Raw genomic sequence first — 27654 nt, 5'->3', positions numbered from 1 at the left:
GGCTGACAGCAAGTTCCACTGGTCTTACACTGAAGATGCCCTGTCACCAGCCCCATTTCTTTTAAACAGGTGTCTCTCTCCTGATAATCAACGCACAGATATCACACGGGGAGTGAGGAGGATGCCAGCTGGGTGGCCCAAACCATGCAGGACTCTCTGGTTCAATACAAAGCGACAAGACTATGGAGCACTTGTGCAATGTGTTCCCCATGTGAAACACTGCTCAGTAAGTGGGCAGTCGTATTCTGCACGAAGTCCAGTTTCCACATGGTCTCGAAGTCTAGTCCCATTGCAGTGGGTGTTACAACAGCTTAGTGTGGAGGTAGCACACACACAAATAACTGGTGCTCTGCCCGCACGTGAAATGAAAATTTAACATGCTTGTCAGTTCCTACCGATACAGGGGGGGAAAAGGGCACTTGGCTTTAGTGGCAACTTGAGACCCCAGAAGCCCCTGGGGATCCAGCCAGCCCAAGCGGCAGATCTGCATAACGAGCGGTGCTTACATTCCTCCAGTCAGGATGCTGATTTCATCTTTGCCAACTCTTCCTGTGGCTCTCCCCATTCTGCTACCATGAGCTCTATCTTACCCGGAGTTCACCCTCCTCTCAGCCCCAATCCAATTCACACAACTGGCTGTTCTGCTGAACGAGCTGGGTCAGATGGAATAAAAGACACAGGCTCCAATCCTTGAGTCCGGCCAAGCAGTGCTCGATACAGACCCAAGAGGGATAGGGGGATAAAGGGGATGTAGGTGCTGGCCCCGTTTCCTCCTCTAGGCCCATGCCCTACGTGCAGGGGAGTCTCCCATGCTGGAGGAATCTTCGCTTGCCCAATTCGTGCAGCCACTGCAACAGTGCAAACGTGTTGTGGCATGGCGCCAGGATCTGGCCCCCAGAGCGGAGAGTCATCTGTCAGTTTTAGGATTTTGTACTAGTGCCCATCACTGCAGTGTCTCAACAGTTGCTGAAGCCATTGGAATCCCTTTTCTCGCTAACCCTCCTCAGAATGCCATACAGAACAGAAAGGGCACCAAGAGGCAATCTGCTGTACCCTCCAAAAGACCATTCTTCGGGCAGAAAAGCAACCGCCCAAAACTATCCACAGGATAGTTGCTAAGAAAGGAACTTTCTGTACTGCCAAGAAGTTCATGTACCGCTTGTAGCCTACTAGTGAGAAGTCTTAGGTCTAGATTGATGTTCAGAACTGCCATTCATACACTTCCTGACACACCAGGCCATATCCTGACATCCCCTCCTATTTGAGCAAAATCTGCATCGATGTCACTATGGGTTTTGACTGAGCACTGAGTGCAGGATCAGATCCATATACTTACTTCCCAAGCTTAATTTTTCGATCTGGTATTAGATGAGAACAAAAATATGAAGTCTATGTTCTCTCTGCTATTATTCTGTAGGTTTCTTCCCTTTGTTTGCTTTTACATATACATCTCAACCTATCAGAGGGGTACTTTTTCTTATTATTCATTTACCACCCTGAATACAGGGATGGTACACAAATACTCTTTCGAAGAGGGAGGGAGTGAAATACATCTAAACAAGAAGAGTTTTGTGTGTCATGTGAAATCTAGGCAGGCACCACAATGCCTGATGAGACTGCTACAAAAACCTTAAGTGCATCAGCAGGCATTCTGCTGTGTATAGTCTCCTGCTCTCCTTATGGATAAAGATGTAATTCAATCACTGCAGCAAATGGATGGCATAAACCTTCCGTACCTCAAATAGAGAAAGGCAAAGCAAAGTCCAGAGCCCTCTTATTTTAATTCCCAGCTGTGTTTGTATTTTTATATTTTGAGAATGTAGGGAATTTAATAGATAAACAACTAAGTATTGTAATAAACTAATATACTGTGTATTATAAATTCAACTGAGGTTTTTTCTAAGGTCTCTCGCTAACCTATTACATCTCAAAACCTTCAGCGATATATTAATAACTTTCTAATTAATTGCATGGAATTTCACTAACAAAACATACGTATCACCTTGTTTGAAAAGTAATTGCCTTCAGACCAACATTTATAATATAGTGTACAGACAAAATATTTTCAGCTCTGTTTTACAATAATATGGAAAGCAAGTTCCTATTTCAAAATGGATTCATACATCCATTACATCATAAATCCCATAGATGGAATAAATAAATTGCTTAGGGAGGTTGTGGAATCTCCATCATTGGAGATTTTTAAAAGCAGGTTAGACAAACACCTGTCAGGAAGGGTCTAGATCAGAGGTGGGCAAACTATGGCCCGCGGGCCACATCCAGCCCGCGGGACCCTCCTGCCCAGCCACTGAGCTCCTGGCCCGGGAGGCTAGCCCCCAACCCCTGCCCTACTGCTTCCCCTCCCCCACAGCCTCAGCTCACTGCGCCACCAGCGCAATGCTCTGGGCGGCGAGCTCTTGCCGGGCAGCTTAGCTGCAGAGCCGCAGCCTGACCCGGTGCTCTGTGCTGCACGGTGGCATGGCTGGCTCCAGCCGGGTGGCGCGGCTGCCTGTCCTTGTGCTCTGGGCGGCACAGCTGTAGCGCTGTCAGCCACTGGTGCTCCAGGCAGCATGGTAAGGGGGGCAGGGAATGGGGGGGGGGGTTGGATAGAGGGCAGAGGAGTGCAGGGTGGTGGTCGGGGTGTGGATAGGGGTCGGGGCGCTCAGAGGGCAGGCGACAGGGGTTGAATGGGGGTTGAACGGGGGCAGGGGTCCCGGGGGGGGGGCAGTCAGGAAGGAGAGGAGGGGTTGAATGGGGCGGCAGGGGGCAGTCAGGGGCGGGGGTTCCGGGAACAGTCAGGGAACAGGGAGCGGGGGAGATGGGGTGGATGGGGCAGGAGTCCCGGGGAGGGGGCGTCAGGGAGCAAGAAGCAGGGGGGGTTGGATAGGGGGCGGGGGCCGGGCCACACCTGGCTGTTTGGGGAGGCACAGCCTCCCCTAACCAGCCCTCCATACAATTTTGGAAACCCGATGCAGCCCTCAGGCCAAAAAGTTGGTCTAGATAATACTTAGTCCTGCCATGAGTGTAGGGGACTGGACTAGATGACCTCTCGAGGTCCCTTCCAGTCCTGTGATTCTATCTCCACTGTGTTCCAAACTTAACTTAGGGAGGGACCTATTGTTTCCTACTAAGTGAGAGCAGACCCATTCCATTGTGTGGTCTTTAATTGTTTGAAAAAACTGAGATATTTTTAAAAAATACAGGAGTACAAATATGACCAGAAAAATCATAAAAAAACCTCTTCTTGTTCAGCTGTACAAAATGATTAGATTGTATCTTTGCTTTTAATTAAACACTATCAAGTTAGTTTAGTACCCCATCTATTCCTTCATGGAAACGATATCCTGCATGGTGTGTGTTATAACCAATACATTGGTTTCATATCTATATATGAATGTACACTCATGTGAACGTCAGAGTCCTTCCTATGTAAGTTACAAAATTATTCCTACTGTATATAACAATATCTCAACAGTAATTTTCTCAAGGGTGTGTTCTATATATTGTACCTATACATAACAGTTTGATTTTCTTAATGTTAGAAAGATACGCAATGCGTTCATGTAGTTTTCTTATCAACATGCTTTCAATCACTGGAATAACTCCCAGGCCGTGAGTAAAAGGGTGAAGGAAGAACAAATCTATCCCTTTCTGTGGAATCTAGCTTTCATCAAAAACTAAACATTAAATTTCTAGGCTAGCGAAGAGAATCTTCTGAAATGTCAACTAATGTACACAGTACTGTCTTCCTTAGTCTGCAGACCCAGTTCCAGTCCCTCTGCTGCTGTTTCCAATTAGCAGCAAAGAGAAAAGCAAGACTTTGGTCAGTCTCAACGTTACTGCTCAGAATCTCTGTGGACAAAAGAGAATGGGAAAGGAATCGTGTCAATTTCACTGTGCTCCTTGGGAAAGCTATGTAGAAAACCAGAGGCTCCTTGGAGGAAGGATGGAGTAGCAGAGATGTCCTATCTCCAGCAGTTGGCAGGCTGGTAGAGGGATGAAGACTACAGTAGGGGCTTCGGAGGGAAGGATCTCCTTCCAGCAGCTAAAAGGAGGTGAGAGTTGATATAAAAGACAGAGCAGGCTCTCTGGTTGGAATTCCAAACACACCTGTCCATCATGTCACTGGGGATAGGAACTGCACTTCTCATCAGAGCATGTTGCAGGACCTCACAAGGGGGGGGGATACATCTTTCATATCAGTCTCTGGCTAGTAAGGGTCTGGTATCGTTTTGCAAGCACAGAAACTCTGTTTCATAGAATATGAATCTTGGTTTGACACGTGTGTGTACGCGCACACACAGGGTTCAGACTAAACCTTAAGCCTGAACTCTTACAGTAGCTTTCCAAACAAGAACAAGAACTGACCTTTACTTAGGAGCATATATTTCACTGTAATCAATAGTTAAAAATACAACATTAGAAGTACCTTATGGAAGTGATGCAGAAATGTCAGGGGGGAAAGAACCTCAATGAAATAGTCTTCACCGCAAGTGGAACCATACTTAAGAAGCATCTTCAACAGACAACCCCCGAATTAAGCCACCACTTTCAAGTACAAATTAGTTCAAACTTTTAAAAACCAACCCTGTGCCAGTAATCTGAATTTACAGGTACTTTAAAAGAAATATTGCACTTCTTATCAACCTGGAGAATTCAAGTCTGTTCTGTTTTGTGGGAGTGGGTGAGTACAGAAGATCTGCAACCATATAACATAACGTAAGACAAGGAACTACAACATGGTAACAAGGTGGATGATGTATGATAAAATGGGTGGTACTGACCAACTAATTCTTCCTCACCCCTGATTTAAATCCCTAGGGCACATCAGCAGTAACACTAATGCCATGTTGGAAAAGTTAAAGCAATTATAATCTTCACATCACAGATCATATTCAAAACAGTTTTAATAAACTAATCATGCATGCATTGGTGTAGCATTCATCCAATTAGCAAGCCATACAGACCTAAACAAAGGGCACGTCTTCACTACCCGCCCGGATCGGCGGGTAGAAATCGATCTATCGGGGATCGATTTATCGCGTCTCATATAGACACGATAAATCGATCCCCGAATCGACGCGCGTACTCCACCTCGTCAGGAGGAGTAAGCGGCATCGATGGGGGAGCCGCAGCGGTCGATTTGCCGCCATCCTCACAGCGGGGTAAGTCAAATAGGATACTTCGACTTCAGCTACGCTATTCGCGTAGCTGAAGTTTGCGTATCTTACATCGACCTCCCCCCCCAGTGTAGACCAGCCCAAAAGGGCCAGATTCTGCCCCGTCATAAATCTTCTGCAAACTCACTGCAATCAATGGCAGGAGAAAGCAAGGGCAAAATGTGGGCCAGGTTATCGGCCACCATTGTAAATAATCTCCCGTTAGAGTCACCAATATCACAGTAACCAGATACTGATTTACACGTAGATATATGTAAATTCTACCAGCACCTACCTTTCCCTTTTAGGAGTGTGGACCGATAGCTGTCCGTTAGTTGAGGCGTGTGGGTTTATTATTAAGGAGGTCTTAGAAGGTGCTGAAGAGGAGACACATGTGGTGGACAGGTCCAAACTGCTGTGGTTGTTGCTTGCTATTTCCTCTGCTGTATGAGAGCTTGTCACTTCTTTCCAGAGCTGCTGCAGTTCTGTTGGAATCATGCCTGAAACAAACAAATTGGATAATTAAATCAATTAACAGCTAATTCGGCCCTCTTAAAACAGTAATTAAATCAAAGAGTCAGTAAACAAAGCCTAGTGTTAGTTTTCTGTGGGTTTTTTTTTAAACTAAAGGCTAATACAGAAGTAACACTTCATGTTTCCTGCTAAATTGATTAGCGCCCAACATGCAGTTCCTATTAAAGCAAGATTTCTGGGGGAAAATATGTGCTGTTAATTAGTATTTCTATGATTTTTGTACCAGAGGGCCCAATCCCAAAGTCCCTTTGGAGGCAGAGCTCCAAATGAGTTTTGCCTGTGAGATCACCGCAAGAAAGTGGGGCCAGGCTATACTCTGCAGCCATCTGAAGAAGTTTTGTTGCATTTTTTAAAAAGAAAGAATTGAATACGTTCTAATCTATTTTTAGAAGCAAGGAAGATCTTAAAATAAAATTATTCAACTGTGTTATTATGACAACATGAACCACAATATGACTAATTTTGTGCTTTAGTTTTAAATGATGACAAATAGCTTTATTATTAAATACAGTTTTTATTAATCACTTTTAGACATAAATTATGAATTCATATTGTCTTCCTGGAATGCTTTTCAAATTTTAACAGTCAAATTGATTATACTATGATTATTTCATTAACACACCTATCTTTCTCATTAATTTTGGTTTCTAGTACTGCTCACTTAATTGATGGATGTGTCTATTGAAAAACTGTATAACTTTCTATACAAGTAACACTATTATTACTGTCATTTCTTAGATCAATGCTAATGAGCCATTCAAAAGTGAAATGAAAACATAAAATAAGCTTCAAGAAATGTTGTTTCATAGTAGCGTCAAAATGGACACCAGCCTTATTTACAAGGTTCAACCAGCATTCCAGGTGAGAGAACTTTACACAACACCAGTGGAATAAAATTAATCTTTGGAGATACATCAGGGAGTAACATGGCCCAATACAACCTGGACTTTGATCATGTTATAAACATAATCTTTATTCAGAATGCATGATCTAACCCCTCACATTCTCACATCACAGAACATTTCAATGCTATTTCAGAACGGTATGGGAGAATAGAATAAGCAGAAGTGACAGCATCTTTTTAAAGACATCTATCTAAAACACAGAAAATCCTGAAAGTTTTCAAAAAAAAAAAAAAAAAGGATGCTTTAGAATAGGACTTCCTGGGTATTTGGTCCAGTTTTCATGTTTCAGTGTGTTGTAACGCTGCAGCTATCCTAAGGAAATCTGCCATTTTCTGAATACACAGCAGCAGCTCAAACAGGCATGTATCCTACCAAACCTACGGTATTGGGAGGGGGAGGCAGTATGCATTATATTCATTTGAAACACATAATAAAAAATGCCAAGGTCTAAATTTAATTTATTTTTGTCATTTAGAATACAATGGATAGATAATCATCTCAACGTGATCAGCCAAACATCTTTACTTTGCTAAACTGTTAAAGATTTTAATTATGCTAGCTTTGGAGAGCACTGGTCTAATGAGGCGATAGACTCCAGAGAATCTAAGTGGTTAAGAACTGTGAAATGAGTCTGATAGGATTTTTTTATATTCACCGTGGATCGTTTGCATATCAAAGAGGAGTAAATTATTGCACGACAGACCAATAACCTTCCCCGCCTTTCTGAGAGTAGCATTAACAAAAACAGTTGGTCTCTGCTAACGGTTCACTGCAAAAAATGCTAAAATGCTTAAGTATCTGCAATTAATATATATTATAAAAGAAGCTTCAATTTATACATTAGGTGATCAGACAGTCTTAGGACACATCTATCGCTCTAAAGCCAAGTCATTTTTCTTTCATAAATATCAAATGCCAATTATATTTTGATGGATTTTGTCCCAAATGAGCATTTAGTTATTAGACATATTCAATTATTACTTGTCCCCTGAAAATAAACCTCTGAGGCAAATTAAACAAAGAGAAAGGTCAGTACACAAGCCTATGTCCTGTTTTGCTGCATCTGGGCGATTATTTTCAAACACCTTGCAAAGTGACAGTGCGGGATGTATTTTTAGCTAACATGCTTGACAGGACTGTCTGCACACTAACAATTACCTGTGAATAGGCCTGACCCTTACGCCACTGTTTACTCAATTGCAACAATAGTGAATAGGCTTGTCTGTTGTTGATAACATATTGATATGAGACCATATGAGTCCACGACACCTATTTTTATTTTGGGGGAATAAACAAATAGAGAAAGAATAATAGTCCCTTTTTTTTTTTTTGCCACTATCTGTAGACAAGTAGTAGATTTTTAATTGGTAGTAGTAGATCTTTAGAATTCACCTAATCATTTTTGGATGTATTAATGATTCATTTGAAGACAAAGCTTTTAAGTGTTATAGCAATAACCCCCTCCTCCAAAGTCAGTAGGTTTGGTCTACACTTAATACACAAACATAACTCATATTAACATTAATGAGAATTATAGTCACCTTTCAATGTATGAGGGTAACGTTCAGTTTGGAAGTGGAAGGCAGCAAATGCTGTGTAGTAGCAACCAATGTAGGTAATAAGAGCCAGGGTTTCAGGTCAGACGGGATTAGATAACAGAATTGTAATTATGACATCATATATATACACAAGTGATACCAGTTACTTTAAAATGACCAAATCACGGACATCACTTGGTTAGAAAGCAAAATTTAACTCTTCAACAATAATTCCAAAGATGATTCCTAACTAAATTGTCAAATTAATAGTTGAAAGATATGCTTATTGCTCGTCAATCTAAATGGTTCTTAAATACAGTGCCACTAAAAGTATCTTCCAAAATGATGGAACAAATGCTAAAAATCAAATCAAATATGGCAATTAACATAATAAATTATGTAATTTACCCTTATATAATTTCACTTTAATATTAAGGGCCAAGTTTTAAATCAATCCTCTAAAATTGCACGTGCAACTATCTGTGGACACAATTATTTATGTCTGCAACTTTGCAAGTGCAAACAACAGGATTTAGACCTATACTGCCTAATCTGTGAGAGCAATCAGACAACTAGATGCCTCCATCCTATTATTTGCGCCCAGTAGTGACCTGAAGTGAGATTTGCAAGTTTAATTTTATAGCCTGATTTTGAAGAACTAGCCCTAATATAGTTCAGAATACTGCTGAAATTGGATTTATTTTAAAATTGTGGCTGTGTACAGATGTAAAATCCAGATTATAGATGTGTCCAAGATCTGCACGACACTGCAGAGATTACAAAAATATAACATTAGAGGATGTGCTATTTTGTATAAGACAATAGGCAAGTGCTGAAACAAAAATGTAGTTTAAACAATGAACGAATTCTGAAAACCAAAACAAAAATTACATATAAACTGTGGTTCACTCCTTGGAAACATTTATTAATATTACAACTACTATATGCCATCTAGAATATGACTAGGTAGCAAATGCTTTAATTTGTCATGAATACATATCTACATTTACATGTTTTTGTGTGTTTTACAGTATTTGTTCCAGTCCGGCAAAAAATTCTCAAAAGAAAAGGGTACACTAGGGATTCTTTTTTAAATTAAAGCGTTTATTACAAATTATTTTAAACCATAACTCTGGCTCATCATTGCATTTTTCAGGACAACTAGTCCCTTTCATTATGAAAGAAAATGCAGGCACGGGTTTAAAAAATGTATGTTGTGGGGACAGCTGACAGATTACTGTTCATGGAACTCAATTTCACAACCCCAGGTATCACTGGCTCAAAGACAAACCGAGTTGCTCAACCTCTTTTTGTCCTTGTACCTCCATACCCAGGTGACCATGTTCAAGCAAGCAGAAAGTTGATTTAAACCTCATAATGACATCAGTTTTAAGCCATCATCTCTCTCTGTGATAAAAAAAAAAGATGTGTTGTATTCCAACCTGCCTGAATTCTCAAGTTACTTTTTTTATTTTTTTTTTTAAACGGAGTCCCAGTTTCACAAGGGATGATATCAACACTATAGTTCATTTCCCCACTAGAATCAGACCTCTGGAGCACCTTTGTTTATATTTATGTGAACTCTGGCATGCAGCTAGGTACCCCTTAGGTTTTAAATATGCTCCTTTCCTAATATTGTAGGGACTAATAGTTATACTACACTGCTAATCATATCAATCAATGCCATGACTGCTGAATTACCTACTGGTGTCTCTGATGTGTTACTGCACAGATTACACTTCATGCATCACCACATTCATTTCTTTCACATTACACATGAGCGTGTCTTGTCACTGCCCAATTGCCCTCTTTTGGACAGCTTAACTGATGTACTATACAATGAACCTTACTGAGCAAATTTAATAGTATAGGAGCTGTGGGAAAAATTAGAAAGGTTGAAGCTTGAGTCCAGTGGGTGTGTAGGAACAGCTTGCGATGTTTCCAACAATAAATCTGAAGGTGTAATTAATGCACGTTGTAACATTTTGCAAGTACAAATGGCATAGCCTACGTGCCTTTTTTCTGGATTAGTTCCATACTATTCCCCCCCACCCCGTTGACAAAGATGCGCTAGAGGAGGAGTAAATATCAAAGGCCCAATCCTGCAGCCCTCACAGACACAGCCTCCACTGAGATCAACGGGAGATTCAAGTGCATGGCAAGTCCAATGTCAGACCTCCATTATTTAGGCAGCCGAGGCATAAATGGCACATGCAGAATTGAATTTCTTCAAACTGAAGTTAGGAAAGGGATGGAAGTAAACATGTGCCCCAATCTGGCCAATGAGGATTCCACCACACATAGGTATTTCCCTACGTCCACCGGGGTTAGAATTTGCTGGCTATATCACCCTCCCTCTGGCAGCAATATGTATATTTTGGGGGGAACGGGGAGACAGGGGAGTAGAACTTCTTCCCTCTGTTTAAGTGAGTGTATCTAAATATAAATACACGACAGGGTTTAGCAATCGGTAGGAGCCTTGAGGCTGTTAACAGCTTTGAAGAAACCAAATCATTCAACCTGAGCTGACTTGAGAGGCTAAGGTGACTCTTTATATTTAGCACATATTTTTTGGGGGAGGGAATGGGAGAAGGGGAGAGAAGACTTCAGAAATACCAGCATTATATTTTAAAGACCTGCTCCTCCTCAAGCCATGCCAACTTTGAACAATCTGCCTTTTTAATAAGAACAGCCTGGGCTGAGGCTGGTCTCAGAGTCTTAAGGTTTGTAACACAGATAAACCCAGTGAAAATGAAGTAGAGGAGGAATAAACTATAGATTTTTAACCATTCTCAAAAGTATTGCTAAATAAAAAGGACCTACTGACACATTTAAAGAAATCTTTAATAACCTAAGTACTTCAGAGAAGTACTTATTTACTGCAGAGTATGACTGTGGAAAGATACATGGGGTCTGATTCTCAATTTATGACAGCATAACTCTACTAACTTCAGTGGAGTTAATCCCAATTTGCTTCAGTTTGAGAGGAGAATGGAGCTATGCCAATTTATACCAGTTGAGGATCTGGTCCACTGTGTGTGTACTTGCAGCGGAATCAAGGATGAGTAAAACAGGTATGGAAAAAACCCAAAACAGTCCCACCTTTGCCCGTATCTAGACATAAAAGGGAATCAAACTCCCAGCAATCGGCAATGTTTGGGTCTGAGTTTCCCACGTTTGATTTCCCGTCAGGAAGGACACGCAGTGCCGAAATAACATACAAAAGGCGATTCTCCTGCTATTCCTAGCCATGACCAATGTGCCAGCAAGCCTATTCTGAACATATCTAGATTTGTAGACCCAGGAGCTTCATATCCAGCCTTCCGGACACTTATGGAAACTCAACCCAGACTCCATACTGTTTGCCCATTCCTAGTGAGAGCAATCCAACACTTCAGTGTTGTGCTTCCCAGAATAGCCACAAAACCTTCTAATGAGCAACCTGCCTGTCAGTTCATTTCTTATTTGTTACTTTACCAGCCTATGGGAGCTTTTATTCCATTTTAGATGTATTTGTTATCTTCTCTAAAGCCCCGAGATGGAGGTTTACGGTTGGTGGTTTCCAGACTGCACACGTACCTTGAGCAAGAGGCTGCAAAGGCAGGGTAGCCTGGCCAGGCTGGATTGTTAGCAGACCTTGACGCTGCAAAGACAGGAGATGCTGCTGCTGCAGTTGTTGCATCTGTAAGAGCTGCTGCTGAAAGGCCAACTGCTGTGTAGCCACTTGCTGTTGCTGTGGCTGAAAGGGGAAAGAGGCATATTTGTCATTTCAGAACTAAGTATTTATACAAGATATTTAAATGGCTCCCAGTTTCAAAACACTTCATCTGATTATAGTCGTCACCAAGCACCAACAAAGGACACTGAATGGAGGCCCTGACCACTTCTCATTAAAGATCCCAAGTCATTATTTCAGTAGCAGTGTTAACCACAGGATTGTGGCCAAATTCCACGTTGGGCAATTACATTCTTCCTACCTAAACTCCCCCTGCACGTCACATGAAATATTTATTCTGCATTTCTTGGTCTAAGTTGTTGTGTTATACTGTGCTACAGAAGTTTCAACCCAGAAGTGGTCGCATTTTGGTGGTGAATAAAGCAATCCGTGTGTAGTCTGAAGCAATTGGTGATACTTCAGGATGAACAGCGTGAATATAAATGGAAAAATCACATTGCAAGGTCATATCATACTTAAGAGGAATGAAAAATAATCCTGTGCCATGCTCCATTTACGCATGCAAGGACTGTCTTAACTATTAAGGCAACTGATTGGGTTAATTTATTGCATTTTCTATACTTGCTCTCTCTTATTCATTAATCAAGTTACAGTACTTTCTCCTGTATATTGAATTGTTCCATGCTATATTTAAGACTTTTACTTTCTGCACATTGAAATTTTTAATTATTCTCACTATAAAGAAGACAGAGTTGCTGTACTCCACTGGGATTTGAACCTTGAACCTTTGAGGTGTAAAAGAACATGTTGCTTTTCTCACTATTGCGCCCGGAGAAGCTTTTAACTACTCTGTTTATCACTTCTGACATAAATAAATGAGAAAAAATCAGACCTTTGAAGAAGAAAAACTTCATCTAATATTGTTAATTAGCCATGACAAACGATGAAATAACATTGTAAATCTTTCACAGAAACAGCCACTAGATTTTAATTACATACATTCATAATTTAGCAAACAACATCTTACTTGAATGTGAGTGTTTAATATGTACTGTACTCCAGGCTTCAGAGTTCTTAATTTTGCTTCAGTTTAAGGAACCCTCTAGGTTTTGCTTCCATGCTCATCTTGTATTTTATTTGCTTTGTTCTTAAAAAACCATGAAAGGCTCTGCATTTTGATACATATCTTTTTATTTATTGTACAATGACAGGAGGAAAACTTTTGTTGTGTAAAACATCAATACATCATGCCAGTGTTTAGCAGTTCCTTGTGCTAGCCAAAAACAATTTATGTAGATTTCCTTAGTAATTATCTGAGTGATAGAAAGATAATACAGCGCAGCAGTACAATAAATAGAAGGAAATTATCTAATATCCCTAATCTGCTAGGAATCATATCAAGGTGGAGGTCTTATCCACATTAGAGCTAACAATTACGGAAAGAAAATTAACTCTTACAAAACTGCAGGCACAGGCACTCTTACAAAGTGTCCAATCACCACCTTTTTTTCATTTTAACGCCTTACAATCCCTTTAAAGATCCTGAGTCAGATCCTCAGCTGGTGTGCAACAGTGAAATCCATTGAAGTCACTGGAGTGACACTGGTTTACACCAACTGAGGAGCTGGACCCACATTTTAAAAAGTCCCTGAAAAAAATTAAGGAATCAATTCACCCCATTCACATATGGAATGCTCCATTCGGATCACGGGAGAGGCATCAGTGCAGTGATGAGAGAATAGACCCAGTCATGCTCAACTTGACATAAGCTTGATTTTTAAAAAAGACTATTGGAGAAAGTTTAGAGTAATGGAAGCTATTTTTGTTCTAATCCCCAAATGGCTTATTTTATAGCAAAAACCCAACCAATCTCATATTAGCAACCAATTTCAGACCTACCCCCATACCACTGAGAAAGTTAATTGAGTTCCATTCTGAAAAACAAAATCTACAGTACCGACAACAAAAATTTAAATAAATTAAAATTAAGAGCCAGCATTTTCATTTGTAAAACAGCATGCTCAAAATGATCCAATTGTTTTTCCTATTTCGCAAGTTATCAGATTAATGTAAACCATGATGGTGATGTTCATGTTTGAATAATTTTTGGCTCTTCAGATATTCTCATAATAAAAAATTATGAACGCGATCATATTAAAAAAACAGAGTTAAAATATATTCCCTGGTTTGGACATGTTGGTTACTTGCCATCTAATGTAAATTAAGATTTTACAACACTTTATTTATATAAATTGACTGATGCCTGTTTGGTTCTCTTCTCAGCTATCCCTAAGAAAAGCTCATGAAAGCTCTCTACATTTGAAAAGCCAGGATATAAAAGTATACAAGGCCCATTGTCCAAGAAAGAATTTAAAAGCAACACACGTTGCCAAACTGTGCTCCCCACCCAGTTACCAAACACAGGATACAAGTCAGTTTGTTTACTTCTCACAATTGAATGCATACAAAAAAGGTCTCAGTGCAGTCCTGTTGTCAGGTCAGTAGTCAGTGTTAAAATGCTGAAATATCCTGATAAAACTTGCATTTTTGATCCCCTCCCATAAGCTTCTGTCAAAGGTCTGTTTTCCTTTCTTAGGTTACTCCCTACCGCCTAACATAAACTGTCAAAACTGCTGGAGGACAAACGGCCTTTTTAAAACAATTCTCTTAGCCCAACTTGAACACACAAAATGGGATTCTTCTGCTACCTTTATTTAAAAATTAATTCTGTCCGCTGCTTCTCAAAGTCAGTTCTGTCAGGTATCAGGGAATCAGTTTTGTAGACTAGATGAGCTAGTAAAAAGATTGCAGTGAGTTATAGAAAGAGCTCTTGCAATCACTAATGGGAACTTGCTCTGCATCAAGCTGTAAATTCCCCTTAACATAACGTAAAAGAAAAGGTCGCAGAAGTCCTGCGTATTGTCCTGGTTATAGGTCAAATCTCTCTGACTAACAGGGTTTTGGTGGTGGATTTTTTTTTTTTTTTTTGGTAAACTGATGGTGCAATATTATGAGCCACTAATGACTGGGGGAATACAGTAAATTAATAGGCTTGATCCATCTGTCAATGTCCAAGTTCAAACCATGTTAAAATCATAACCACCAGTCCACATCACAAAATTGCTAGCATGTGACTCTATTGTCATTTTTAGCACAAAAAAGGACCACCAACTGCATGCTAATTTAGTAAGAACACCCTCTTTAGCTCAGGAAAATGGGGCTGAAAAACCTGTGGGATGAAATGCATTGTTGAAACAGGCCTCTAACTAACATCATCAGGGGAAAAAAAAGTAGTAAAAGGAAGAGAGTCTTGGACCCTTATTCTCCTATGTCTATTATATTATAATATTCTTCTTAAAACAGGAAGGAGTCTTTTCTTATTGTAACTCGGGATAGTGCAATATCAGAAGTGTGACCACAGTAAATCAGTGTGTTAGATATTAAAATGCCATCACATTGTCTAACTTCCCTTCTTGCCTTTTAACACAAAGTATTTTTTTTCTTTCAACTTCAAGCCATCATCTTTGTGTCGGAGATGCTCTCCTGTCTGACAACAGCAATTTAGAAGAGTTAACTTTTATCGTTCATTCTGCTGTGTAACTTTCCCCTTCAAATTTCTTTATCTGCCCTCTGAGCTCATCTGAACTTTCATGTTCTCCCAGCATGCAGGCTTGCATTCAAAACTATGTCTAATAGACCAAATAAGAGGTTAATAAGAAGTGGCAACAGAAAGAAAAAATACAATCCCTGGTAACTGATAAGAATGACAGTGGCAGCCCTTTATTGTTTGTCTTCAAATATAGAGTTAAAGATCTTTAAAAAACTAAATTTTGACGCCTTTGAAAAGAAAGAAGCACAAAATAACAACAGGGGGTTATTGCTTGCCAGCCACAGGGGAGAAGCTCCATAATTCTTATTCTCCCTTTTGAAGGCTGTTAGAAATCTGATTCAAAAAAGCAACAGCAGAAGGAGAAAGCCTCTTGAGGCTATAGCCATTTCCTGTGATCATGCATAATGCGCTTCAAAAGTGGGTTTTTACCAATTCTGTTGATCAATTGCACCTCCTTCATATTCCCTCTTTTTTCTGCTGTGTTTACATCTGATGTGACTCAATGACAAGCACTGTCTGAGACTGTGAAACAGACCTGTCATGTTGATTTATGGGCGCATCAAACCACGACTTGTCCAAACTGAAGCTTGCAGTTCATTAATTAGAGAGTTGTGACTTTGAAGTCAGCTTTCAGACTGTGGTTTTTAACATTTGGCTTAATTTATATGCTCTTGAATGTGGATCTCTAAGGAAAAAACTGAAATTCCCTTCTTGTCTTTGAACTTCTTTTGACCGCACAATAATCATTTCTTTGTCCAGAGTGATGCCTGCATCCCAGAGTCATTAACGCACATTGAACTGCCACTGATGAGTAAGCCCTACTGAATTAGAAAAACAGCCAGCAAAACAAAGCTGAGAGCATTCTGCACAGTGATATCTCACAATTACATGCCTTCCCTCCCTGTGCCATTTCCATTTTAATTACTGTTAGTCCTTTAGATTTACATTTTAGACACTTTTTAATCTGTTCCTTTTTTATTAGAGTGGCGCCCGTTCGCACATTGTAGTTAAGGTTGTGTCAGCGTTTCCACTATAAACCCCCTATTTTCAGTGGTTTAGAGCTCAACTGTAAAAATTCAGACTGGGTTGAAATGTGGCATGGATGGTACAACTCGCCAAATTTGAAAAGAAAAGAAAAAAAATTGGTCGGGCCATTTTTATTATGTGTACTTTGCGCAGCATGCCTGCCACACCGACAGGAACGCCTCACCGCTAGGAAAGGCATTACACAGCATATTGTGCCAAGAAGCAGCTTACTAAGAGGTGTCCATCCAGGCACTAATGCCACTGACTACTAATGTTCAGGTCCCTGAACATGGATTTACATAGTTTCGCATGTCACTTCAAGGAGGAATTTTGGTTTCTTAAATTTTAAATAATAATAATATCGCTATAAACGATGCAAAGTTCTATTGTGATAGAAGTTTAGAAAAGCAAGTGTATTCAAAGTTCAGACAGACTTTTGGCCCTAACTTGTCCCATTCTGTCTATGTATTGCAGTGACAACAGATCGATGTCTCCTGCTATTATACAGATCACGTGTGCTGTAATAGCTAGGCACAATGTGAGGAGTTGAGATGGCCCTTCAGTCTTATCTTTGCATCTCAGATTTTGTTGGTCTGTGTCACAACAAATGTTCCTTAAATGCAGTTCTTGTTCTAAGTTACAACTATGACAAATGTGTAATCTGAGCCTCTGCCTTGATACAGGGAACCTGCACTCAAAACCTCTTGAACTATTTCCCTGCTTTGAGAGCACAGCATCTTGACTACTGCATCCTTATTTTCACCCAGTGTACAATAACTCTCTTCCAAAAAACTCTCTCCAAAGACACTAGTCAAGATACTTGTTCCAATACTCACACCAAACAGCAAGGTGTGATGTTGTGCTATAAAATATGTGGCAGCAAGCAAATGGAAAGCACAAGAAAATAAAAGAGAAAACAGGACAATCACTCCAAAGCTGAAAGCTGAGACCTGATAGAGTCAGCTCAGTTGTGTAATCATTTATAAGATGAATGACAGTTTAATAGCCACTAGGCAGTCCCCTGGGATCTGTGGTTTGAAAGTAAAATGGGTATTGTCTGTACCTCTTTAGGCTGTTTTCCAGCATGTTGTTGCTGTAAAAGTTGAAGCTGCAACTGTTCCTGTTGTTTCTTATAAAACTCTTGAAGCTGCTGCTATAAAGAAGAGGAAACACGGTAAGTAACAAAGTGGAGGGACAATTCAGTGTCCCTTTTGGTGTAACACACAAACTGTAATTTGAAAAACAGCATCCTTTTATCTGTAATGGTCTGACCTTTAGTTTGAAACTTGACAATAAATTCAGTGCACACTGACTATTCTTGGCATTATCGTTTGAAAAGTAATCTCCAAAATGAACTGATGAAAAACATACCATTTTCTACACAAACTAATTAAAATAAGGCAAGGAATGACCTTTGATTGTAACAACAAAGCCAAAATGCCCTTGCTGAGAGAGGCTGGTAAATCTCTGTTGTGAAACATATACATGCTTTCTAAATGATAGGGTTTGACTGTATTAAGTTTTGTTCAATACATACATAGACATCACAGATAATACCCCTCCCCCTCCCCACTTCCCAGATGGATAGTAGATGTACGCAGTTTAGACATCCACTCAGTGAATGAATGAGTGAGAGAGTGACAGTGAGGAAAGAGTACACAAGGTTAGCTTGTAGTGGCCTTTAAAGTCATCATGGAATTAATGTTGTGCAGCACATTAAGATAAGTAAACTTTAAAACCATACTTCATTTGTTGCAAACTTTTAGCTGACACAGGCTAACATGTTGAATTGGGTACCCAGGAAAATTGTTTATAGAAATTCAAGGGTTAAAGCTTGCAAATATGCCACGTTTCTGTTGACGCGGTTTTGAGAGTCCCTATTGTTCCATATGGGTTTAATACGTTTTAGAACTGAAAACACCTCTCTACTATATTCTTCGTTTATTCCAACTAGTCAGAAGGAAGTGATGCGCCAAGGAGAATGCAGGTGTGAGCAATGGCGGCATCTGTAGGATTCTTGTTTCTTAAACATGTATCTTTATGTAGCTATCTGGGAAAGGCTGCTAGCTTTAGTCCCTGCACTTACGTTTTCAATAGCAATCGCTAGCTTTAAGTACAACAGAGCAATCAGCTCACCCCAGATACAGGTACTATAAGATATGTGCTCCAGTATGTAGGCAGCTTTCACTACAGGAATATTTAAGGACATTAGCACACCTATAATAGCCATCTTACCAGCTGTAAAAGAAACAATTACCTGTTGAAGCATGAGTGCCTGCTGCTGCTGGAGCAGGACCTGGAGTTGCTGGGGAGTTAGCACTTGTTGCTGGAGGATCTGCTGCATTTGTTGGGGAGTGATAACTTGAGGTGTCATCATAGCCACTGACACTGGAACCTAGAGCATTAACACAGTGGGCATAAGAAGTCAGAACACTTTGTAAAGAGTTCTACTACAGTTTATTTTACTTTTTAATATTGAGCATTTATTTTTTATCCTGATAATTATTTGTCCATTGCTATGTCTACGGAACTGGTTCAGACACCATCCTGTTTTCTGCTGTATTGCTTACTTCTCATCCTCTGTAGTGTCAAAGTACTGAAAAGCGCAAGAGCTTCTAGAGCCCACTGGAGTAAACATGAAAGCACTGATTTTATTTTCTCCCAACTACAGCCTCTTTCTCCAAAACATTATTGCAATGAAAATTATTTCAATATATGAATAAGCTGTCAAGATAGATATATTTGTAGAAGAAACAGTCAACTCAACAAAACAGACACACACAAAAAAGAAAAAACAATGTGGTGTCCCACATTGATGGGATCTAGACCCTCGTAAGACAATGATTTTAAGAAAATGAATGAAAGCTCAGAGATGCGACTAACAGCACCTATGATCCTATGCAATTTTAACAGAAAGACCCTACTACGATGTCTTTACCATTCCATATTCACCCAGCATACAGATGTCTTCAATTCTTTCATATTACGTGAGATACCATTAAAAGCCGCTTTCCATGACATTTCAGTGACAAACAGCTACAGTGATGAACTTGATAGCATTTCATATTTGCAACTGTTAACACGTTTCTGCACGGGCATCTCTGCAAGGAACCTGTACACTGTATCTGAAAGGATGATGTCTTGTTCAGATAAAACACTGACATTAAAATGACAGGCTGTCTTGGCCAAGGTTACACAAATTGTATTCAAGCGGATACCTAATGACAATGCTATGAATTCTGCAAGCTTTCTAGAATGTAATTTAGCTATTCAAAATAATCACTGCACTTGTATTTAATTTGCAGACTACATGAGAACCATTTTGTCAGTCCCAGTAATGCAAGAAGACTATTTCACTAGAATAAAAAAGGGAAAAAATAGAAAGAAAAAACAACAATAGAGCAAAAAGACAAAACCCATATGACTTTTAACAGTAATATTTAAGCACCTTACTTTTCTTTAGTTTCAAATCAAATATGTGACAGCACAGAACTAAAAGCAGTAAAGGATATACTTTGTTAAAAAGGATCTCTTGTCATCTCATGTATTACAATAAAAGGTAATAACATGTTTTGCACTTTCTCTGCGCACCACTTTTTAAAAATCAGCAGACAATAGCTGATCAGAAGATAAAAGAATTTTTAAAAAAATCGTTCAGAGTAGTAGTAAGCAAGAGAGAAATGCAGTATTAATTTTATGTAACATAATGTCTTAATATGCAGTTTATCTTGACTTTTTCACATGATTTGTCCTGTCATTTGCATAGCAAGCTCTCATTCCTAATTTCACAGTCATTATGCACTGATGTCCTGATTTCTCAGCATCACTAATTTTGATGAACTAAAAATGGTTCCTGAAGGTCAGATTCACGTACAGTGCACATCCTCCAGTGCTGTTATGTACATGTTATGTGCAATTCCCAGGAACTGCTTTTAAGACATTTGTTTGAAAAAGTCCAAAAAATGGTTACGCACTTACTCTCATTTATATGGCACTGGAATGTCACCCAGAAGTTCTCAGTATCACAGAGTGCTTCTGAATGTGCACTATGGTATACATCTGGACAACCCACCATAATATCCAACAGACAGTCACATCTGATAACTATGAAAATAAAGATTTAATTACAGGACAATTCCTGGTTCCACTGAAGTCCATGGTGAAACTCCCAGTGACTTGGTTGGGACCAGGATTTAGCTGTATGTGTATTTCTATAGTGAACACACTGGACAGCAATTGCACTACAGAAGTGCCATAGCAATTGAGACAGACCCTGAGAAGCCTCAATCATTTGTCAGTAAACTCATTAATTCTGAGTATCCTAATCCATGTGATTTTTAAAATAACTTTTTCAAAGAAGAATTTTTTTACTTATATTTGGTAGTCACCATACTAGCCTTTAAGCTTTACTTGTCTTTGCTATTCCATCCCAAAAGAAGTTTACTTTTCCTTGAGGTTTACACTATCTTTTATTGAAGTATGACTGAGCAAACAGAGAAGGAAGCATGTTTAAGTATGTTTTCTGTGCTATTCTTGGAAGATATACAATACAAATACTCTTCAATCAGATTTCTGACAACAACCAGGGATACAGACAGGAACAGGGTGGGGTGCTGTAAAACCCTACAAATCAGTGATTAATACTAAGGGCCACATTATTCTGCCCTTGGTTATGGATGGACAACTCCCACTGACTTCCATGGGAGTTGTGCACATGGGTCTAAGGGCAAGATTTGCCCCTATATTTGAGAAGTGTTTGTGTACCTTCCAATGAAGAATTTCTAAACAGAAACTGTTAATACTTTGCTAAAACAGAAATGTTTTACAGGTAGCAGAAAACACATATATGGCATCTTTCAGACAGCAGGAGCGTGCTGATGAGCTCAACTTACTTTTATCATCTGAAACCACATTGTCACACCAGCTAGCTCTGTACTGCTAAAGAGGGCTCTGCCTTTAATTTATAAACGTAATAAAAGTTAGATTTACCCAAAGTTTCTGCTCCAGCATATCATGAAAATAACTTATGGAAACCTTTAACAAACATATTCAAATGGACCAGAAACTATTGTGTCAAAGAAAAAAAAAAAGAGCACAGTTTAAGGACTTTAAATAGTTAAGAATTATGGCCTATATATCCACTCCCTTAACTCCCAACGTCCAACTTTTTCTTGTAGCTAGTCCCTAGTAATACTAGGAATCAAAGGGCATGCAGCACCAGCAATAGCCTATTATAGCCCACACTTTATTACCCATTACTACTGAGGTCATTAGCGGTAAGAGTGATTGTACCGGTCTTAACCTATTGATCATTGTAACTACTATCATTTAATCCCGTGTTGAATGTCTGGAAAGCTGCTAAAGGCACACAAGAGAGAGTGCTTTAGAGTTGAGAAATATAGCCAAAGCTTGGAAATTACACTTTGATTCATAAAATCTAGCCAGTGGTTTAAATCAATAGTATTTAAAACAGTCATGTAAGTTCTTAACTACAGCTCTCTAATATTTATAGATCCCTTTTTGAGTGTATTCAGTCAAAATTAAACTTTATTTTAAGATACTGTACAATATACTTTACATTACTTCAGAGAAAAATATTTATTTCTGATATGTTGTGTGATAGTAAGTCACACCTGAACTGGGGGCTGTTAGTTTTAGATTTCTCTCTCTCAATTGTCAATTAAATGTGTTGCCAAAAACAAAAACAATTATAATTATAAACCTACACTGAAAATGGCTTACCTGTTTAAGCACATGAAAATGAATGTGTTTTATGAGTTAACAATGAATCACAGAAGGCAGTTTATGAAGAACTAAAATAATTCTGTCTTTCTGCCTTCAGGGAGTTGAAGTTCAAATTAAACTACTGGCAGATACATATAGAGAATGCTAACTTACCAAGAACAATAGAAATCACCCTTAATGAGTTGTTTATTTCTATTTTCAGAAGGACACAGTATTGTTGTTGTTGTTGGTATATTTAATAGACTGTATGCTGAATTGTTGACTGATAACAATAGGGTGTGGGAGACACCCAGCTGCATGTAAATCTGGCAGTGGAGGTAAAAATACAGCTGCATTTTGGCTTTTGGAACTCTACTAGTATAGACCTGCTGACATCCTAATATCATCAACGGCAAAAAATGTCTTTAATACTAACAATTGCTTTCAGACTCTTTATATTTCTCTCAAGACTCTGTTTGCTATTTCTCGGGATTCCACAACAATCCTTTCCACTCTGGGCCATCTCCTCAGCCCTGCCATATACCATGTTATAGGATGCTTACCAAGAAAAAGAAAAGAAAAACTTAAAGAACTTGGGCCAAGTTCATCCTCAATGTAACAATGGAGTTACACCAATGACGCATTTGGCACTGTTCTATCTAAATAGGATAGAGTTAAGAGGAAGAAAAAGATTATAATCCATTTTTCCCTTTTCACTTATATTAACATAATTAAATACTACCCAAATATTTTCAGCTAGTTAAAACTTGTATACAGAATAAACCAGCACAGAATGCAATTTGCACATATCTCATTACTGGAGCTGGTTGTACTATTGTTAACTATCACAATACATTTAAGAGATGGATGATTTCTTTAGTTAAAAAACCCACAAAACTAAAATCTTTGTCAGCAAAATCCTCATCCCTTGTGACAGTGTGTTAAAATTTGGCACAAATCAAGTTACTATGCCAAGTATCTGGATTTGAAGACTGTGTTTCTTTGGATGAAGGCTTTGTTGCCAAAAGTTAAATGGAGCAAAAATATAACTGAACGCATAAAAAGAAAGAATGAAGGATAGAGCAATAATTAAAAAAGTGGACTACATGGAAAATAGAGCTGTATAAATAAATAACCATTAACTTGAGTGCCTATCATAAGACTAAAATGTGAAAAATACAAAATACAGAAACCTTCAAGTGAAGCAACATAAAAAAATAACGTTGGTGACACCACAAGAGAAGACAGACCACTGATATATTGGCAAACAGAAAAGCATAATGCCGCAGTCTGTATCTGATGCTTATAAAATAATTAAGTACTGAACACAGTACCCATAGTCATCCTGGGAGCGTAAAATATTTCTGACATAATATTTCAGTCTTTAAAACAACAACAACAAAAAAGCTAAACTGCTAGAACTATTCATGCAGAAACCATCATTCTGTATCATTATGAAAAATGGAATTTCATTTTTAGACAACTATTTTGCCACAATACCATATAACACATTAAGACAGGTAATGTTTATTATATTAATGTAAAATCAGCTAAATAGTTAGTCATTAGCATAACAGTGTTCTGTAACAATATAACCCCCTATTAAAAAAGAGAGCGAAAAAAAACCTCTTTAAAATTCAATTAACATTTTATTTTTATCATTTAGTTTATTACATTTTATCAAGAGGAGAGATCTTCCTTTGATTTATGTAACGTAGTAATCTCGGCTCTCTTGGAATTCTGCAATATTTCAGAATATCTACTCTATGAAGCCTTCTGTATTCTTCTCTAGTCAAAACAAAACTTGTAAAATTTCATTTTCTTTAAACACAGAATGGGACATTAGAAGAACTTCATTTGATCTTATCTACCACTTCTCATGCATACCAGGTTCCCTACTAAGTGCTAGGATAATTGTTTCAGCTATAATAAATACCCATTTAATTTGCATAAAAATATAAAGTTTACATAAATTAAATCCTTTCTACTCTTAACATTTGTCAAATACAGATGAAAGTGGAATGTACACAAACAGTCACTGAATAAGTAGAATGATCTTTTCAACCTCACAATTTTTTTACATTAAAAAAGTTTCTTTTTTTCCTGCTTCACCTACACTGACAGGAAAAATTATAACCTAAAATATACAATTCAAACCAGTGATGACATTTTATAATGAATCAACAAAAAGTGTGGCAAATATTTAGTATTTTCCTTCAGAAGAAGAGTTGGATCAACAGCATTATGACAAAACCCAATACCCCCTCCCAACCTATACCGCACCCCAAACACATACTGTACCACCAAAATATCCCCAAACCCATCAAAACCTTTGAAACCTCATCCCCACCCAAACATCTTTAATGCACTGAGCAATATATTGGGTTCCTTACATTTGTGTATTAATTCATTAATATATTAAGGGGCATTTACTTAAATAATAAACTGTGATTGAATCAGCAGCACTTAATATGTCAAGAACATTAAGTGAACTAATATAGATAGATAGATAGATAGATAGATAGATAGGGAGGCATTGTCTTCCCTATGGCATGTTTAAATAAAAAAACCTCCCCTTCTCCCCCCCCCCCCCCAAAGAACCAGAATTATTTTGAAAGGTTATGTCTCTTCACTTTAAACCTACTCTTTCCTTAAAGAGTTAAACATGAAACTATCTGTTCTTCTAATTTTGGGCATTAGAGGAGACCTGTACTCTTCAGTTTAAATATTAATAAGCAATTTAAAAAATATATTCAACTTGTTAAACCAATCTACTTAAATCAAATACAAAATAGTCAAATGATGCTATGACAAACTTAACTTCTGTTCTACTTAAACACTCTTTTAGGTGTTGCTACTTTGTTCAGAATTATAGCCTTTAAAATACTTGTAAACTTTATTTGCTTAAAATGTGCAGCTTTTCACACTTATCACAGACACCTTCATCTGTACATCACAGCTAAGCATAACAGTGCAAATTAGATTCTAATGAGAAAACATCAGTTGCTTCTTTGACAATCTCGCCATTCACTGATTTACTTCTAATGAAGACACACTCCAACCAGCAAGCTCTCTGTGTGTTAAAGGTCAAAACACGTTCAAAAAAATGCCTAGCAAAATCAAGGCAAATGGGAAGCCCGTAAAGAAACCTTTTCATAAAGTGGCTTGGCAATTAGAATAATTGTGCAAAAAGCCATCTTCAGTAAAAAGTAAAAGAAATTAAGCTGCCAGCACTGTAACAGGTTAGATGAAAATCAAAATTTAATGTATTCTCCCTTGTGTCATCTTGTTTTGTCAAGACATCAAATAGAATTGGAAAGTACAAAATAACAAGCCCTTGAGAAATCACAGAAGCCGACCTTTTTGATGTTGTTGGTTTACCTTGTTCTCAGTTATTTGAACAATGATGTTTCAGATTTAAGGGCAAGATAAAGCTTAAAAGGTTGTTGTTGTTGGTTGTTTTTTTCCCCTCCTAAGTAATACAACATCTTACCTTATCAATGAACGTAAATCTATCATAAACCAGTGCAGAGAATAATTAGCAATTATGCATATTTGTTCAATATTTATTCTATTTTTCCAATATTCATTTAGCAAGCAGATATAGTTTCTAACACCGCACTGCACTGGAAAGGTTAAAAATCAAAAAGGGCTGGAGAAGAGCTACTTCCCATTGTTACTTCACTCCAAAATCTCTACACAGTCATTTCAGCCAGTTCTGCAGATGAGGACATGATACATTTCCCCCCCTTTCCTTACAACTGGAAAATAAAGCTGAGCAAGAAAGCACCTTATAAAAACAAGGTAGCACAGGACATTTTAACTGAACCCTGAACTACGGCAAACTCATTTCCAGTAATGCATTTCTGCTTTCAATAAAAACAAACAAACTGCTTATAACCGGTCAAGCCATTCCCCAAACAATAACAAATTTTGCCTATGGTGTCAAGAATTTCTCACAATTTTGCTGTTCAAGCGTTGATAAAACTATCCCTGGTATTTCTTTTACCTAGCAAGGAGGGGAAAAAACCATCAATAACTTATCTAATAGGAATGAACATTTTCATAAATTAAGCCCAAGCTCTCTCTATTTCTGTCAAGCATACACTTGGCTAAAACTCCTATACAATGATTGTAAGAGGTATGTCTCAAGCAATCATGTCATGGCTTCGCAGCTCCCCAAACTTTTGGATGGAATAAGCCTCCCCTACCTTGAGACAACCAGAGTATACAATCCTTTTAAATGTAACAAACACTGTTACAGTTCATATTACACGGAACCAGCCAACTAGTTAGCTTCAGTATATTCAAAATAAATGAACATGGAATATCTAGTATTTTCAAGTACTAGCAATACACAAAAACTGGCCAGTTAAAAGGCTGCTTAACAGTTAAATTACGTGTCTTCTTTGCATCTCTCATTGTCCAAGAAGCATTTTTAACCTTATCCACACACCTGTTGCAAGTTTTCTCTTGTTTACATTTACAGTACACTAAGCATCAGCACAACTTCTGTACATGTCAGATTATATTGTCCATCATTACTGAATAATGGGTCCTTTTCAATAATGCCTGTGTGATCTATTATAACTGGCAGATGATGGTCAGTTTGGTTGTTTGATAACTATTTACACTGCAATATTAATTTCAGGATGTTATTGAGAGTTACATTTTCAAAACGTGCATAGGGATCATCGAGACGTAGCTCGTTGTTCTGTATTCACACCAGCATGTATAGGTCTAGAACGCCATGGTCTTTTATTTTATTTTTCATGTCACTTCCATTGTATCCGATACTATTCACGTTTAGTTAAGCTACAGTTGGGATATCTGGCCAGAGCATGTCCTAGATAGAGCTCATCTATTTTTTAGAGTAAACGATGACACTGTTTTAAAAACCAGGGTAAATAAGTATAGTAAAGTGAACCTTTAAAAAACACTAACTATAACAAACAAAAAATTTCAAAGCAGCCCTTCCTATCAAAAGCTTTCTGATAATTTATGGTTTACCAACTCAGCAAGGTTACGCAACACTGCATGCCTTTAGATGCATTATTTGAGTCAGTTGAGATTTAATTAAGATCACAGTCTCCAAAATCCCTGTCAAATGAAAATTCACAGAAGACAATACACTATATATCCTCATGCAGATAGTCTCCATTCCATGCTCTGGAATAACATAAATTAATCCTCATTTCTATGGTGGCAGACAAAAGTTCACTAATTTTGTTTTCTTTTGACACTTGTGTTGTTTTCTGTTTTATGTCATGGGATCATTCCTTTTCGAGAGGGGGAGAGAATTCAGAGCAAATCTGTTTGAATATGGCAGCCGAGGGTTTTTTGACATTCTCACAGCTCTACTGTGATGTCATCAAGTTTTCATAAAATTAACCCCTACCTGTAAGAACATCACTTTATGACATCTGTCCATTGGGGAAAATGACGGACAAAACATAAAAATTGCCTTGAGTCTGGACTGTAA

The 27654-nt window shown here is 38.4% G+C and overlaps 1 protein-coding gene across 1 annotated transcript in view; it reads right to left on the bottom strand.

Annotated features, from left to right (window-relative positions):
• Positions 1 to 27654, bottom strand: part of FOXP1 (forkhead box P1) — a 502499-nt gene that overhangs the window by 70601 nt on the left and 404244 nt on the right. Inside the window, exons 7-11 of the mRNA XM_065407830.1 lie at positions 18706 to 18843; positions 17512 to 17601; positions 11716 to 11875; positions 8140 to 8190; positions 5455 to 5659 (exon numbers count right to left, since the gene is read on the bottom strand). Coding sequence (XP_065263902.1) covers positions 5455 to 5659; positions 8140 to 8190; positions 11716 to 11875; positions 17512 to 17601; positions 18706 to 18843 — 644 coding nt within the window. The remainder of the gene's footprint in view (positions 1 to 5454; positions 5660 to 8139; positions 8191 to 11715; positions 11876 to 17511; positions 17602 to 18705; positions 18844 to 27654) is intronic.

This window comes from Emys orbicularis, chromosome 7 (assembly GCF_028017835.1).
Source record: "Emys orbicularis isolate rEmyOrb1 chromosome 7, rEmyOrb1.hap1, whole genome shotgun sequence".
Lineage (NCBI taxonomy): Eukaryota > Metazoa > Chordata > Testudines > Emydidae > Emys > Emys orbicularis.
The sequence above is the reverse complement of the archived record's forward strand: the minus strand, read 5'-3'. Positions and strand labels throughout refer to the sequence as shown.